Below are 17,775 nucleotides of genomic sequence, written 5' to 3'. Positions count from 1 at the left end.
ACCCACACCCCGGCGCACACACACACACACACACACACTCACACACACACACACACACACACACACACACACACACTGGTTCAGACACATTCAGTCCTCTTGATGAGCAGCAATCACAGTGAAAAGTTGTTTTTTTTTAATTACTTTTAAAACTGGTTGTTTTTTGAGGAACGTGACTCAATCAGGTCTGAAGTGCATCTAAATCTGAGCTGTGACTCATTTATTAACCAAAGAAAACGCTGGATGAGAAAGGAAGAGGAAACAGATCAAACTGTGACATGATGCCACACGTTCGTTCGTGTCTTCGTGAAGAAATCCAACTTTTTCCGTCAGCAGGAAACTCGAACGTCTCCACCTTCACCTCCTCCATCCTTTTAGTTCAGACATTCATCAGAGTTCAGCCTGAAGCGTGGGAGGCTCAGCTCGGTACGTACCCAGCACCCACGGCAGGATCATCCACTCCACGATGGTGGGCGGGGGTCCCTGCATGTGCAGGTTGGTGCGGGCGATGTGCTGCGAGGCCAGCAGCAGGAGGAAGAGGAAGGTCAGGTAGGACGCCGTGTGACAGATGAACTTGATGAAGGGCTTCTTGATGAAGTTTCCCAGAGCGCTCTTTGGAGCCAACAGGTAGATCTGAGGAAGAGGAGGGAGGAGAAGAGAGGAAGGACATGAAATCAGGAGGGAGGTGAACTGGTTCGTGGTTAAACGATCTACAGCGGCGTCTCTTTAAGAGCGAGAAGCAAACACGAGTCCCGAACACTGTGATGTTACGTAACCGATGATGAAGAAGAGTTTTTGTTATTTCGGGTTGAGGTGAGAAAGGAAGCGACAGACTTAAAGCGATTACTGTTACATCATCTTTCGCTCTAATGTCTCTTCAGCTTCCTGAACTTCTGCTCGAAGCACACAGCAGGAGGAAGGAGGGCCGGCGGCGGCGGCGGCGTTCGGCCACGCGTCACCTCACACTGCTGGAGAGCTTCGTCTACGGGAGCCGTCAGCGTTAGCGCCAGAGTTAGTTCTGTTATGACGCTTGTTTACTGGCTCTGCTCGTCTACTCGCTGCTGGCAACCCGAGTTTACTCTGAGTCACAGCAGAGAGAGAGAGGGAGAGAGAGAGAGAGAGAGAGAGGGAGGGAGAGAGGGAGAGAGGGAGAGAGAGAGAGGGAGAGAGAGAGAGAGAGAGAGAGGGAGGGAGAGAGGGAGAGAGGGAGAGAGAGAGAGGGAGAGAGAGAGAGAGAGAGAGAGAGAGAGGGAGGAAGAGAGAGAGAGAGAGAGATGGAGAGAGAGAGAGGGAGAGAGAGAGAGAGAGAGGGAGAGAGAGGGAGAGGGAGAGAGAGAGAGAGAGGGAGGAAGAGAGAGAGAGAGAGAGATGGAGAGAGAGAGAGGGAGAGAGAGAGGGGGGGAGAGAGAGAGAGGGGGAGAGAGACAGAGAGAGTGAGGGAGGGAGAGGGGGAGGGAGAGAGAGAGAGAGAGAGAGAGAGAGGGAGGGAGGTGCATTATTAAAACATTAATGAGTTAATCACATTAAGGCAGTGCTGTGATTACTGTAATGTGAAGACTTTAAGTGAATTAACTAACTGAATTAAGAGCTGACTAATTTTCTCTTTATACTGTATTTTATATCATACTGTCGGTATTTTGAGTCCTTGAATGCACCACGAATGCAACCAAGTGAAGTGAGATGCAAACTGCACTTTAAATGAGGCTCACAGACACAATTGAACAGTAAAAATGAACTTCTTCTGAACGGTGTCAACCTCGATAAGAATCTGAAAAATACAAATATTATCATGCAGAAATGATCATTTGTAAGAAAATCTGCATGTTAAATTTGACAGTAGTGCTCACTGTGAAGTGGATCCAGCAGATGAAGACGTGTTGTGAACATGCAGTGATGAGTGAACGTTTAGATGTTGTTAATTTAATGGGATAAATGAACCCGGCTGTAGATGGAGGTCAAGAACCTGCTTTCTCCGATAGAAATGAGCATGTTTACACAGCCATCGAAGACAAGTAAAAGAAAGAGATACAATAATGTACAAATGAAATAATAACAGTTATCATTTAAAATATTCTAATTAAATAAAAACTAATTAAAAAAACTTTCAGTCCCAAATTTCCCTTTTAACCAATGAAAGCATTTGTTCTCGTCACACTCGAGCAGCCTGTCGGCGTGGACTGCACCACAGTACGTTTACTCAATTACTGGACTTCAGTACACATTTGAGGTATTTGTACTTCTTATGCCGCTGTGTACTTCTACTCCAGCTCAGGATTTGCAGCTTTTCCTTTTAATAACTGGATTTGATCCTTTTATCTTTAATAAAACTGAGGTTTGCTTGTTGGTTGGACAGAGCAGTGATGAAGATGAGCTGCTCCTCCTCCTCCAGCTCCACCAGTCAAACCCTCACACTCACTGTTGTTTCCTCCAAACAACAACAATCGTTCACCGTTCGGTTTTGGGTCGGATGTTGTTGTCAAGCTGATGTTTCCTGGCAACGGCTCCTCCAGCCAATAAGCAAGGAGTTTGGCTCGACTGCTGCCTGGCAACCAATTTATGTGGAGAAGAAACAGTTTGGTTTCTTCGTCTTTCCTTCCATCCCTCCTTCACGTCTGTCTTTTCCTCTCTTTCTCTCATTTCCCGTCTCCATTTCTTTCCCTTCCATCCTTCTTTTTCCTCATTCACTCTTTCTCTTTGATCTTTTCTGTCCAGTATTTCTGCTCTTTATTCCCTTTTTTTTTACCTCGATGTAATAATAATAATGATATTAATAAACTTTAATTAGTCCCTCTTCCATCCCTCCCTCCTTTCCTTCTTTCTGGTGAGTTCAGACCAAACTGGACGATCAGTCTATGCTCAGACAAAGTCAACTGAAACGAGCGGCAGGTGACACGAGCGACACCACACGAATAAGCAAAATCTGTGTCACTCGTGTTTTTGTGTGACTTGAAAATATTCAACCTGACTCCAAACGGCGGAGCTCTGGAGGAACAAACATCTGGATTCGGCTCTGATCCGAAGCCGTTTACATGCAGGAAACAGGTGGTTTATTCTTCAAGCTCTCGGGTTTAAAACAGGATTCATCTCCGCTTGCGTCGCTCTGCAGAGGCGTTGGCCGGGCTCGGCGCCTGTTGGAGGTTGCTAGCTTGCGGCTAACGTACAGATTTTCTGCTTGTTTCGCGTGAACAAACACTCGGGTTGATCATTTGTTTCAGTGAATACGAACGATCGTGCCGGGCTTGTACGAGTGACGCAAGGCGAGAACCGGCTGCATGTTTGGTCTGAACACACCGTCCTCCTCCCACCTCCTCCCTCCGTACCAGTGAGAAGACGGGGAACAGGAGTCCGATGATGAAGCAGGTGACCAGTTTGACGGCCCAGTGCCGCCTCCTCCAGCCCGGGAAGCCGTCGTACCACAGCGTGGCCAGCAGCTGCTGGCAGTTCGGCTGGGCCACGAACTGCAGGGAGAGACAGACTGTTAGAAAACACAGTTTACGCGTCCTTTCCTTAAAATTAATGAGGGCGTACGCTGTCATCGAAGGTGGAAAAAAGGAGCAAATAAAACCTGAAACCGCAACATTCATCATCTGCGTTGACAAAAGCAGCTTTAGAAGTGGCTCATATTTAATTCAGAGGCCTTTTTTGGGTGTGAAGCTGCTGATAAGAAACTGTGTAACCTTGAAAACACACAAAGAAAGGTGGTTTCTGCTGCTGGTGGAGCTCGCTGTGCGTAACCTTCAGGTCTGATCAGTTAAACTGAGTTCCTGAAAAACCAAACCGACCAGCTGATGCTTTTATGAGCAAAATGTTCACTTTTCCTTCATGTTTTTCGTGTGTGAACGAGTGCAAACCTTCTCACGCTGCTGATTCACACAGAAATCTGAGCCTCGCTCAGGTGAATCTGCTGGTTTTTAACTTCCTCTGTGCGTCGCTACGACAAACCAAAGGAAGTGTGGCTGCTCTGCTGTTCAGGTCGCTTCCATTTACATCTCATTACAGCTCATCCACTCATACTGTTGGCGTTGCACCAGAGGCTGTTTGTCCCCGTCAGCCCTTCAGCTGCCCTCTGAGTCACTAAGAACCAGCTGAGTCCTGATTCTTTTTGTCTTCCTCGTCCCTCGCTTTCTTCCCGCTATTGTGTCCGTCCATTTTCCTCCACTCTCGTCCTCTCTGATCCCTCCTTTCTTCTCTCTCTCTGCCTTTGAATCTCTCGCCGTCTTGCCAATTTTGTCTCTGTCTGTCCTGGTTTTTCCCTTTTTGTCTGTTTTTGTCAGCCTCATGCTCTAAAACAGACTTATCACATCAGCTGTGTGTGTGAGCGGGTATAAAAAGTGTGTTTTCCTATTAAACAAACCTTTTAAATAAATGGGCTAAATAAACATCCAGCTCACTTCTGCACGTCCACCTTCACACAAGGACACACAAACTGTTACCGACCAAACGTTTAGCTAAAAGCTTTGAGAGGCAAACTGCCAAAAACGTTCAGGTCGGCCGCTGAAGCTGTCAATCACAGGCGATGCTCGGCCGCAGCTTTCTTCAGGTGTTTCATAAATAATCGATCCTGCTGCATTCGATCTGCAGCTGAGCCTCAGACACCTGCGACCGCTCGCAGCTTCAGCATCAGACCCGGAGCAGACATCGCCGCTCTCCAGCTGGTGGATAACCAAAGACTGTTCACGGACGACACACCTGAGTCAGTGCGACACCTGTGCAGGTGACGAAGAGGCACTGAGGTGACTCAATGTGGGCTTAAAGCCTTCGAGGTGTTTTTAAAGTAAGACAATTTAAAGGGAGCGCTCTTCAGTGAGTCTGTACAGGAACAGTCAGATGTGTTTGAACTCCTGCTTCCTGTCTGAAAGTGTGACTCGTTACACGTCTGTCGACTCACCTCCACACCTTTACCTCCTCTCTGGCTCATACAGCGCTCACTAAGGTACCAAACGCCGGATTTGAACGTACATTTTTACATTTTTGTCTGTTTTAATTGTGGTTATTGTTGACGTACGATCGGGAGTCTGCACCGGGTGCTTTATTTTGAAAATCTGCCAGATTCTCTACACCGTTCGTGTTTGACTTCCTGTCTGGCTCCATCCGCTCATTATAGATTGAGGCATCGCCGTCCATCAGAGAGGAGATACACTTCTATCTGAAACGTTGACTAGTTGATCAGAATGGCAGCGATCAGCTCCTCACACGCGTCACCGACGTTAGCTAACCGCAACGCAAAGATCTGTGACGAAAATACACTTCAAATAAGCAGAAACCAAAGCTACACAAGGTCGATTAAGACACACATGTTCATATAAATACTATGTGTGTGTGCGTGTGTGTGTGTGCGTGTGTGTGCGTGTGTGTGTGTTGTTCGTTAGGAGCAGTTAACGGGATCTTGTGTTCTGTCTTTTAATCGTGGGAGGGTTTCTGCTCTCAATCATTTTACGTCTCCTCACACAACAAGCTGAGAGAGCAGACACACACACACACACACACACACACACACACACACACACACACACACACACACACACACACACACACACACACACAGATAAACCCATGATGTCAGCTACAGAGCAAGTTGTTCAACCTCTTATCTGGTTATGTGTTGTGTGTAAACGCGTGTGTAGATGTGTTGTGTGTGTGTTGTGTGTGTGTGTGTGTGTGTGTGTGTGTGTGTGTGTGTGTGTGTGTGTGTGACAGAGAGTGAGAGGGTATTGGGTAACAAGAGGATTTAATTATATAGATGAAATGATAGGAGCAGAAAAGAGGAGAAAGATAAAGTATTAGAAGTCAAACCAAGGTGGCTGCTCCCTCCTCCTCTTTCTCCTCTTCAGTCTTTAATTTTCCACCCCTCCTCTGCTTGTTTGTTGTCTTTCCTCCTCCTCCTCTCTTCTATCTCTGTTACTAATCCTCCTCTTCCTCAGTGCTCCTCCTCTTCTTTTCTCTCTTTTTGCCCTTTCTCCTTCCCACTCCTTCCTCTCCTCTTCTTCTTGTCTTGCCATCTCCTCCTCCTTCATCGTCCTCTTCCACTCCTCTTTCCTCCTCTCCTGCTGGCCTTACTTTCTTCCTCCTGCCTTGCCTTCACTCCTCCTCCTCTTCCTTCTCTCCTCCATCTGTCCCCTCCTCTCTCCCTTCCTAGTTTTTCCTCTTTCTCTCCTCCTGTCAGACACGTCCCCTCTCCTCCTCTCCATCTTTTCCCTCCTTCCTCTGCTCCATCTCTCCATCCCTCGCTCAGCTCCAGTTTGGTTTCCTGTTGCTATGGCAGCAGTATGCTAATGAGGGAGTTGATCTCCGGGCTCCTCTAAACTACAGCAGTCTGCTCCTTCCTCCTTTTCTGTTTCAGCAGACGAACATCGTCATCGCAGTCGACTGTACGGACAAAAACGCTTTGTGTTGACGCAGCCCGATGCGGCTCTCTGATTGGTCAGGGGACCAAGCGGGTGTGGAAGGAGAAACCAGAACCCAATCTGAGACGTAACACTGTGTTTAAGAGCGTGAGACGTCCTCGGTGTAACATACATCGATTATTGAAGTGACCTTTGAAACTGACAACCCATGAATCAGCTGGAATTACATAAGACACGAGTGAGCGCTGCCAGCCTCAGCGGGAGAATCTGGATAATAATAATGAATGTGTGGTGGGCGACGAAGGAGGTCAGCCATCAGTCATTCTCCTGTCTGAACCTGAGCTCTGCATTAGAGGGACGGGCGACCAGCAGGAGGAGAAAACTTCAGTAAAGGAGCAGACAAACGTAGAAAAGGCCTCCAGAGAGGGCTGAAGAATGATGTCATTAACATGTTTTCGTGTCACTGATGCACTGTTTTTAGCATTTGTAGCAACATGCTAATTCACAGCACCTGTTCACAGACAAAAGAAGCTAAAAAAAAAGAAAAGAAAAGTGCAATACAGGTGTAAAAACAATAAAAATACAGGTGAGTTTACTTCCAAAGTTTTGCTCCTTTATCAGAGACTGATTGTCTGTATGAGTTTTGAGGCCTGTGTGCTGTCTCTTGTGTCTTGCAACCAGTTCAGCTTTAGCATTTAGCTAACAGTTGTGCTACAGCCTGACAGAGCTGCTAGCATGGCTGTAGACTCATTAACCCGTTTTATTGGAAGTTTGTCCCATTGTTCGCCCTGTAGTCACACCAGATGAATGGAAATGAGCTGTTTTAGTTTTCATGTTAGATATTTGTTTGGTTAATTAGCCAGAGGAGCTAAAGGGAAAGGTGGCACAATCATCTGAATGTGTCGTTATGGTCAAATTACATGTTGATCCGTATCTGAATCAAAATGCTAACGTTTACATTCCCGAACAAGATCTCAGTTTTGGAGTATTTTGGTTCTGTGGTCCACATGGAAACTCCACATCCTGGATCCAGAAACCAGGATAAGCCTGTCTCCGGGTTTTGAGAGATGATACTGGAAGCACTCCAACAGAAACCCATGATATTTTTTATCAAGTAACTTTACGTGTACAGTTATTATGTTGTAATTACTCGCAGTATCTTTCCTTCCTGTGTTTATTTGTAAAACGTGCATTTGAGCGTCTCCCTCCATCCTCGTTCAGTCTTTTTCTCTCTCTTCACGCACCTCGTTTCCCCCCTGAAACACTGGAAAAGAGCCGCTGAACCACCAAGATTAATTTCCAGTCCGCCTTAAATTGATTACCACGGTCTGTCTCTGTCTCCCTCAGCAGACCAGGTCAGTGATGTGAAAACTGCAGAGGATAAAGACTTAAACTTAATCTCAGAGTGCCCGCAGCGCACAAACCACACTCTTTCATGCTAATCCAACAGCAGCTTTACATAACACACACACACAAACACACACACATACACACACACACACACACACACACAGACACACACAAACAAGCTTTACTGCTAGCAGTGCTAGCTGCTCGGGGTGAGAGGAAGACATGTCTCTACACGCCTTAATGGAGCGAGAACAAGGATGTTTCTTGTAAAGTAACACAACCTTACACCAAGGGAGACATCTGTTTGTACCTTGTTTGTACTGTTTGTCCCTACTTCCAGTCTTTATGCTAAGCTAGGCTAACCATCACATGATTCCAGCTCTGTACATATCAATCTCCTCACGTCACTCTTTAAATGCATAATCTAAAAGCAAAATTCATTGTTTTGTAAACTGTTTTAGTTTTATTTTCTTATTATTCAGAACGTGATCTGATGTGAAGAAGCGTTTCGGTTCAGTTTTCAGTTTCAGGTCAGAAGGAGGGCCAGCTCAGATTTTTTCCTCAAAAGAGTGAATTAATTAAGTGTCGTCTGATGCTGGAGCTCTTTTCAAGTCAACAAGCGTCAAACATTTTAATGCATAAGACTGTTTGTCAAGACTTGACTTGTGCTGTTCTTTCATGAAAACAGCCCAGAAAGCATAAAAAACTCAACTCACACCCACGCAGTGACACACGCACCCACAATAACAGCAACCAGAACGAGATATACCATGAAATCTGCACTGCTGGCAGCCCACTGAGCTTCAAGTGACATTTAAAAATCAATCAGCAAACATACAGGAATGAATCAGAGAGTAAAGTATTCGCTGTGGATTATAGCTGAGGGGAGGGAAGCATCGCTGCCAGCTGACTGAGGCTCACTCGCATTTAATAAGCATCGCTGGTAAAAAGCTGAAAACCTTCTGGAGACGTTTCTCTCGTCTTTGTTCACACTCCGCTGTTCGAGCCGCGGCGACGAGGAAGCGTTTTTAAAGCTCTAATAAACGCACTCAGCCGTCCAGGGGAAGCTCCGGGGAGCTGGAACAGACAAGGAAATTAGCCGAGTGGAACATCCGACTCTCCAAAAAGGCCCCCAACCTCCTTTTATTAAACTCCTCATGGAGGGGAGTTCTGCTGAGTCATGCTAACCTGCTGGATGAAGCCCGGAGACACGACGGCTGTGGGTGCAGAATCAAACCTGTCTTTTATTCTGCAGTTTAACGCATGTGACCAGTGGGAATTATGTTAAATCCTCATGAATGCCGTCGTCATTTGGTTCAGACCAGGTTCAGACTTGACTTTAAGGTTCACGGTAGAGTCCGGTTTGGGTTAAAAAGGGGGGCGGTGCACATCCTGAGGGTGCAGCTCTTGGTGCAAAGGTTTAAATATTAATAAAACTCCTCTAAGAGTTACTTAGAAAACCTTAAAAACAAGCTGGTTAGGCTTCAGGGGTGTGGGAATAGAACAATGAGCTAAAGGAGCTAAAGCTAACAGTTTGTTTAAAATGACCATGCACTCATTGGGGTTAGAGTTGGACATTTAGGGGCTTGGGGACGCATTGTCCTCACAAGTATAGACAAAAGTGTGTGTGTGAGCAGCAGCAGCAGCCTGATGTGTTTTGTGTATGCAAACAGGATCCTGACCGAGGTCATGATTCCTCGGCTGGAGGGCTCAACAGGCATCGTGGTCTTAGTTTATTGATGCGCTGAGCAGCCTGATGATGCTCCTCAGTCCCTAAACTATGAAACTGGGAAAAACAAGCAAACAGATGAAGCTTCATTTATGCCATAGCTATGGTAACTGCCGCCTCCTCAAACCATAACTATGCATCAGGGCTGCAGCCGCTGCAGAGATGCCGTGATTGGTCAGCGTTCTGCTTGTTTTTCCTGTAATTTCTCGATGCCAGTGGAGACTGCTCAGAGCGGACGTGAAACGCTTGGCTTCACCTTTTCAGCAACAAACAATCAGCAGCAGAAACCTGGTGCAAAACTGTAAGTGAGCGCCGAGGCAGTAGGTGACTCCTGCTGACCCTTTGTGTCGACTGTGAATCCGCCTTAAGACATCGGCGATCTGTGTGTGTGTGTGTGTGTGTGTGTGTGTCGTCCACATAATCGTCTGCAGTCCGAAGACAAGCTCCGCTCAGCGCAGCGTCCATCCACTGCACCCTTTAATCAAGGCTAAAGCTGTCAGCGCTCTGCTCGCTCTTTAGCTTCATGCCTGCTGCGACACCACCAGCCTCCACCTGCAGGCTCTGAGCTCTCCCTGGAGGGGGCTCGATATCGTCCCTGCTGCGCTGAGCTCGGTGCTTCCTTAAGGGGAGCGATGAGTTCAGAGCGTAGACGGCAAACATCACTGCCGTACACATAATAATCCAACGGGCCTGAAGTGTATGAATGCGTCTGCACCTGTCAGGTTCAGTTCCTGCCTGGTGCATGCTGGGATAAAAACTTCAGCTGATGCAAAGGAAGCTCAGCGAACCAGTTCAGCGTCACATGCTCGGGTCACTCCACTTCATCTGCTACCCAAAGCTACTTTCCAGCTAATTCAGTTTCTGGGCAGTCTGCCTCCATCACTCCGCTAAGAAATATGCTCACCGTGGCTACGCTACGTTGCGCCGGTTAATCCAATTTCTCCGCGGTCTGATGCAATCTACCCTCGCCGCTAAACAAAGCCGCATGCTAACCCAAAGCTATGCTAACACTAATTCAATCTGGCTGTGCACTGCTTCTGATTTATATGCAAATATGGAAAAGTCCTCTGTGTGTGTGTGTGTGTGTGTGTGTGTGTGTGTGTGCGTGTGTGCGTGTGTGTGTGTGTGTGCGTGTGCGTGTGTGTGTGTGTGTGCGTTCTCTGTGGAGCGTCAGTACACTCGCACTGACTCATGTTTGATCTGCCTGTTAATCGGCTGCTCTCAGACACTCTGTCACACTCTTTGCTTTTTGTCTCTTTTGTCTCTTTGTCTCTCCTCCTGTCCACCCACTCCCCTCTCTCCTCCGTCCCCGTCGCTCTGCAGCCTCTCGGTTCAGTATCGTTCAACTCAGCGAAGCACCCTGTCATGATGTTTGGACGATGAAAACGCGTTTCCAGACCATATGTAAAAACAGGATAGACAACGAATCCACAAAAACCTGTCTAAAATATCATTGTGTGCCACAGTGGTGCACATTTACTCAAGAACTTCACTTAATTAAACTGAGGTAATTTGCTTGAGTATTTCCGCTTCACTGGCTGCTTAACACATAAAGATTTTACATTAAAACACATTAAAAAAGATGAAATCGGTGGTTAATAACCTTTTAACACCTCTTCAGCTTCCACAAAGAGACATTTGGCACATTTCTGTGTGCACTGTTACTTCAGACTGTTGAATATAAAGCCCAAAGAGGTCAAACTATCCAGTATTCAACACAAAAAGGCAAAGATTTGAGGGGAAAAAGCATAAAAAACGAAGATAAAACTGAAGCACAACTTTGTTTTCATCATCTCATGAAGCCTCAGATTGACCCTCTGACCCGCAGACGACATCCAAAGTCTAAACCGGATCCACCTCGACCAGCATCGTAGCCTGACGATCGGACATTAGCGTTAGCATTAGCGTTAGCATTAGCATTAGCGTCGCAGATGATTTACTTGAAATCAGGAGCTGCAGTTAAACAACATTTGTAAAATCGTAGTGTTTGTGCAGCTGAAATGAAAGTGACGGAGTATCTGATCACCACAAAAACTTTATGCAGATCAGTGATTGAAAAAGAGTTTCCAAACACTGCAGATGGTGTGTGTGTGTGTGTGTGTGTGTGTGTGTGTGTGTGTGAACCACTCTAATTGAGAACATGATTTGATAGATTAATTAAAGCAATAATTCATTTGGATGTGGTAAATAAAACATGAATGAAGGTAAATATATTATTCAGCTGCTGTGGATTACTGAACCACACACACACACACACACACACACACACACACACACACACTGATGCAAACAAATACGGCCACACACTTGAGTAGACACACGTCAGCGAACAAACACACACACAAGCCATTTATTATTGAGACTACTGTTAATGCATAATTTAGCAGGACTGCAGGTATCAAAGGGCCCGCAGACAAAAAAAGACATTTAAATGATTCAAACACACACAAACACACACACAAACACACACACACACACACAAACAGTGCTCTTCCTCTCACGCACACACATGAATGTTTCAGGGGTTTTATGGCGGGTTAAACGGAGGTTAAATGGTGAAAACGAGCGAAGGCTGAACGTCGCCTTTGATCTGCAGGTCAGCGACGGGAGGAGAGCCGCTCCAAAGGAGGAGACGCAAAAAGGAGGAGAAGCTGAACAGGGAGGAACCGGAGGAGAAAAAGATGAAGGATAAATGTCGGTGTGACGTTCTGTCTTTAGCTTTCAGAGGCTGGATGATGAACAGACGGGAAAGAAAGCGACTACAGGCGAGTCAGTCGACTAAAGAAAAGACTTTGAAGTTTCATTTCTGTATTTTCAGATTTCCATCTTCACTCCAGAGCAGTGGAGGAGAAAGGATTTCTGCGTTAAGACTCAGAAAACTGATCAAAAAAAGACCAACAACAGCAAAAAGAGTGCTTTGCAAAAATACTGGAGCAGGGTGTGGAATGAGGAGGGTCTCAGGGGGTCTCAGAGGGTCTCAGGGGGCCTCAGGGGGTCTCAGAGGGTCTCAGAGGGTCTCAGGGGGTCTCAGAGGGTCTCAGAGGGTCTCAGGGGGTCTCAGGGGGTCTCAGAGGGTCTCAGGGGGTCTCAGGGGGTCTCAGGCCTCACGTTCACACCTCGGACATGTGAATGCATCATCATTATCTGTCGTTTGCTTCGTCTTTGCCTTGTTTTTCCCTCCATCGCTCGCCTGCCGCCCCTCAAAATAACTCCCCGCGCTCTTCCTCTTTAATGCCGCCTTCCTCTTCCTCGCCCTCTCTGATCGGTGCCGTTTATCAAAATGTCGCACACACACACACCTCATCCCCTCCGACCTTCCTCTTTGTGCTTCTTCTCCTCTTCCTCCTTCACTTGTCTCCTCTCGTTCTCTTCCTCCACCTTCCTCCATGCAGGTTACTTGCCTAAAAGACGAGACAGAGGGAGAATGTATTCCACCGCCCGCTGAGCGTGACTCACTCGTTCTTTCTCTGACTCTATTTCTGAGTTGCTTCCCTCTGTTCCACCTCTCCACCTCGCTCTGGTTGCGTTTCTTCTCCTTCTCCACCTGCCATGTCAGCTCCATAACCAGCAGTCTGTCTCTGGCTGCGCCGCCTTTCATCCTCACCTCCCGCTCTCTCCTCCGGGTTCCATCACCTGTTTCCTGTTGCGTCCCATCACATGAAACCTTGTAAACGTTTAAAAGCTCTCAGATGTGTTGCAGTTGAGTTTCCATCGGCTTGGCTGGAGCGAGCAGAGGCACTTCCTCTGCGTCAGAAATAAACACATCAGGAAGCGTCTTTCCAGCGTGGATCAGTTCTGGGGAAGCTGCTGCTTCTTTCGTGTATTTTGGAGTCAGAATTTATGTTTTTCCTCAAAGACAGAGACAAATAAAATCCTTCTAATCTAGGAAACATTGTGGAGACTGAAACACGGGAAACAAACAGCGTGTATGATGTTTAAAGGACTGTACCAGCTAACTGTAATTCATGCACAATATTTCTAAAAGCAGAGATTTTCAGCAGATTTTCAGTGTTGTTCTATGACTTTCTGACCGTCCAGGCAGCTGCTGAGCTCAAATTATTTCTGTTTCATACAAAAATCTTGTTGAAATCTTGTTTCGGTCGTCTAATCTCTGCTCATCCGTTAAAGGTGTCGAACTAATCTGAATTTTTGTTCTTGCACGGTGTGAAAAATCTGCATGAAAATAAAATTATTAGAAGAGACTTTCATCGTCCACAGCTGACGGGACGAACTGCATCGAGCCAACGATCGCGTCGACAGGACTTAGAGAAGACTTAAGAGACACCTGGGAACCGTCTGAACGAGTAAACCAGTCGACGTCCACGCTCTGCTTAGCCGAAGCATCAGCCGCCTTCACGAGTGTTTAATTATTATTATTACACATGAAGACGTAGAAATAAGAAGCTGGTGTTGTGTTGAGGGATCAGGGAGTCCGTCGCTGCGTTACCTCGTCAGTATCGATGTTACTGCAGTGTAACTGACAGAGTGGACTCGTTGTTCAGTGTGATGGATTTCACGTCTCTGCTAATTGATTTACAAACTGCACATCAAAGAAAATAATCCTGGAGGCCGACAGCGAAGTGTTATTAGTGTAATAAACGTCCAAAAGACGAGAAATCACTGATATTAAAGTCCAGAGTGTTTTTTCCACGTTCAGTCAAACTGAATCACTTTGTTTGATCGAGCGTAGTGAAACTCAATCTTCTTCTGTTTCCGTCTCTGTTCGACTGTTCAGGTGAATCCTGATCATTTCAGTGAATGCTGACATTTATTGAAGGATTCTGGAAGTTTCATCAGCCTTTACTTTGTTTTGTACGTTTCACCTCAATCATATCTGAAAACTTTCCTGGTTTCTCTGCAGCAGCACGAGAGGAAAGTGAAGCATTTGGGCTGTTTGACTCCACGCTCTCCCTCCCTCCCCCCTCCCTCCCCCCACGCGACAGTGAGGAAAAATTGATTTATGGTTTATCATTCAGCCATAACCTGCTCCCTCCCTCCCTCTCCATCTCCTCCCTCACTCTCTGGTCTCCAGTTCATCTCCCCCACGTTTCATCTAAGTGTAATGAAGTGTGATTGAAAGGATGCATTATGAGAAAGTCAAGTGTCAGATGTCCTATGAAACACACGAGGTTTACTAACGAGCAGCAGTTTGTGTCAGTTTAAACTCTTTTCTTCTAATTTTGATTTGATTTGTTTTCCGTTCGATAGATAAATAGAAAAGTTTCTACAGTAACTCAACTGTCAGCGATGAAGAAGGATTTTTATTGGACTGACAGAAATAAAGTGTTTATAAATCCAAACTTCAGCCTCAAACAGCAGCAGCTCGGTGTGTGTGTGTGTGTGTGTGTGTGTGGGTGCGTGTGTGTGTGTGTGTGTGATGTAAATGATTGGTGTGCACGCTGAGCTGAAATGTAAATATTAGAACCAAACATTAAGTACTGCTATAAAGTTATTGTAACATTAATATTTCAATGTCAGCATTAATATTTAAATCATATACTGCAGCTCCAACACACACACACACACACACACACACACACACACACACACACACACACACAATTATGCAGCTGAAAGCCTGTAAACTATGGCAGTAAGATATTCCTTCGGATCAGGATCAAGGTAGTATCGTGTTACAATCTGGCCAAACTTGGGTCAGGGTCTGATCTGGCTCAGATCGGTCCAGGATCAGGTCTGGATCAGACCAGACCTGGATCAGAATCAGGCTGTAACAAAGTGGTCCTGGTGAAAACTTCACGCTTGTGCAGTTACATTAAACTCCTCATTCTCAGATCTTTTCCCTGACGTCTCCCCCTCCTCTCCCTCCTCCCCCTCCTCCTCCCCCTCCACCCCCTCCTCCCCCTCTCTCCGTCTCTCTTTCATCCCTCCCTTCTTCGTTACTCCTCTGTCATCACCTCTCCATCACCTCCGACCTCTGCTCCTCCCTCCTCTCTCTTCTCCTCTCTCACCACCACGTTTTGACACGCAGCCAATCATTAGAGCATCAGACCCCGAGCGACTTCACTGCAGCGTGTGTGTGTGTGTGTGTGTGTGTGTGTGTGTGTGTGTGTGTGTGTGTGTGTGTGTGTGTGTGTGTGTGTGTAATTAAAAGCAGGTCATCTGTTTACCTCAGGGGTTTCAGTTTCACTCAATAAAAATGCATTTAGCTTGTTTGTGTGTGTATATCTGTATCTGGTCGTGTGTGTATGCGTGTGTGTGCGTGTGTGTGTGCACCGGTGCGTGCAGAATGTGTGTGTTTATCCTGACACTGCACTCTGGCCTCAGCGCTAATAAATGCCAATGATCCATGGAGGCAGAGTTCCCATTTAAATGGCAGCCGCGATGGCTAGAAGGTGTCTGAAGGTGCTGGCGGGCGTTAAAGGAGCAGTACGTAAAAACTCGATACCACGCTGTGCTCTCAGCACGGCACTGGGCCGGACTTCAGGAAGTAGAGGCTCAGAGGATGAACAGGATCTGAGAGAAACGTTTTCTTTGGACGCGAATCTGACAAAGCAAATACACATGAGGAAAAAACACAAAGGCAGTATAAGAAAGAAGTACATGAAGTACAAGCAGCAGCGTGTCCTCATGATGATCTGCATCTGGCTTTCAGCGCTGAGTGTTGCTGCTCCTCCTTCTCCTCTCTCCTCTCCCTCCGTCTCCTTTCCTTATTTCCTCTCCTCCCTCCTTTTTCAATCCACACCTCTTCCTCTTCCACCTGTTCACACTTTTTCCTCTGTGTGTCAAACAGCCAATCAGAGAGTTTATTTTGGGTTTAAAGGCCTGTGTGTGTGTGTGTGTGTGTGTATGTGTGTGTGTGTGTGTGTGTGTGTGTGTGTGTGTGTGTGTGTGCGTGCGTGCGTGTGTGTGTGCAATTTATCCATTAAGTTGGATCCACTGAGTTGAAACCCAGAGTTACTTTGCCGTTACGTAACTCCTCACACTTCAAAACCTAAACTCACTCCTCTCCCCCTCGTCTCTCCTCCCCCCCTCCCCCTCCCTCTCCCTCTCCCCCTCCCTCTCCCTCTCCCCCTCCCTCTCCCTCTCCCTCTCGGTCTCTTTCTGTTCAGATTAGAGGAAAGGTTGAACACTGGATCAATAACCATGACCGCATCCACAGGGAGAGCAGAGGAGAGGAGGCGAGAAAGGAGGGAAGGGGGAGACGAGAGGAGAGAAAGCAAGGGAAAACCAGGAGGAACTAAAAAAAAAAGGAAACAAGAGGGGAGATAAAAGGAAATGAAGGAATGGAGAGGAGACAAGAGGGGAAGAGAGGGGAGGAAAGGAGGAGAGGAGAGAAAACAAGGGAAAACCAGGAGGAACAAAAAAGGAAAGAGACAGGGAAATGAAGGAGAGGGGAGGAGAAGAGATGAGGGGGGGAGAAAGAAAAGGAAACAAGAGGAGAGGAAATTATTGGAAGAGAAGAGAAAACCAGGAGGAGCAAAAGGAGGAAATGAAGAGGAGGAAAGGACAAGAGAGAAGAGGAGATTAATTAAGAGGAGAAGACAGGGAGAAACAAGGAGAGGAAAGAACATGAGGGGAGAGGAAATGAGAGAAGAGAGAAGAGGGAAGAGGGGAAGAGAGGAGAGGACACAAGAGAAGAGTTAGAGTTAGACAGACCCAAGGAGAGGAATGAGGAGGGGGAGGAGGAGGAGAAATAATAAGGGGATGAAGGAATTAAAGAATGGAGGACAAGTCGAAGGGACGAGCGGGTTTCCCAGGAGACGGAGACACAAGGTTAAAAAGACAGGATGGAGAGAGGGACGCAAGAAAAGAGGATGATGAAGGAGAAGATGAAGCCAGAGAGGAGTGTATGGAATCCTGAATGTGTGTGTGCGTGTGTGTGTGCGTGTGTGTGTGTGTGTGTGTGTGTGTGGCAGCGTGTATTGATCCCACAGTGTATTGGAGATGTCATCTGCATTGATCACATTGAAGAATGCTGACGAGGACGTGCACACATGCACGCGCACACACACGCACACACACACACACACACACACACACACACACACACACACACACACAGGAACACACTGTGTCATTATCAGGTTGTCGGGTGATGTAACATCCGCCTGGCGGCCATGTTGGCGGCCCTAAACAACAACAGGTGTGAATGTGCTTCAGTCCCGTCTCGTTTGGTTTTCGTGTACTTAGCCCTCATTAGCGGACGGCTAACAGCTAGCGCTAACGTTCACGACAGCTTTGACAGGACATGCTGGATGCAGACGGGACCTTTAATGTGAAAGGACAGTGTGTGATCAGGGTCCAGCAGGAAGACGGACAGCTCATTCTTTCACTAACAAGCCTGAGAATGAACAGTGATGCTAGCTGCTCTGTGACGCTTTAACTCAATGC

General features: G+C 46.7%; 1 protein-coding gene across 1 annotated transcript in view; it reads right to left on the bottom strand.

Moving 5' to 3' along the window:
* trpc5a (transient receptor potential cation channel, subfamily C, member 5a) overlaps positions 1 to 17,775 on the bottom strand; it is a 95,322-nt gene that overhangs the window by 28,257 nt on the left and 49,290 nt on the right. The window contains exons 9-10 of the mRNA XM_076724372.1: positions 3,321 to 3,458; positions 435 to 633 (exon numbers count right to left, since the gene is read on the bottom strand). Of these exons, the coding sequence (XP_076580487.1) occupies positions 435 to 633; positions 3,321 to 3,458 (337 nt within the window). The remainder of the gene's footprint in view (positions 1 to 434; positions 634 to 3,320; positions 3,459 to 17,775) is intronic.

Source organism: Chaetodon auriga, chromosome 24 (genome assembly GCF_051107435.1).
Source record: "Chaetodon auriga isolate fChaAug3 chromosome 24, fChaAug3.hap1, whole genome shotgun sequence".
In the NCBI taxonomy this organism is placed as follows: Eukaryota; Metazoa; Chordata; class Actinopteri; order Chaetodontiformes; family Chaetodontidae; genus Chaetodon; species Chaetodon auriga.
This window is presented reverse-complemented; position numbering and strand designations above follow the sequence as displayed.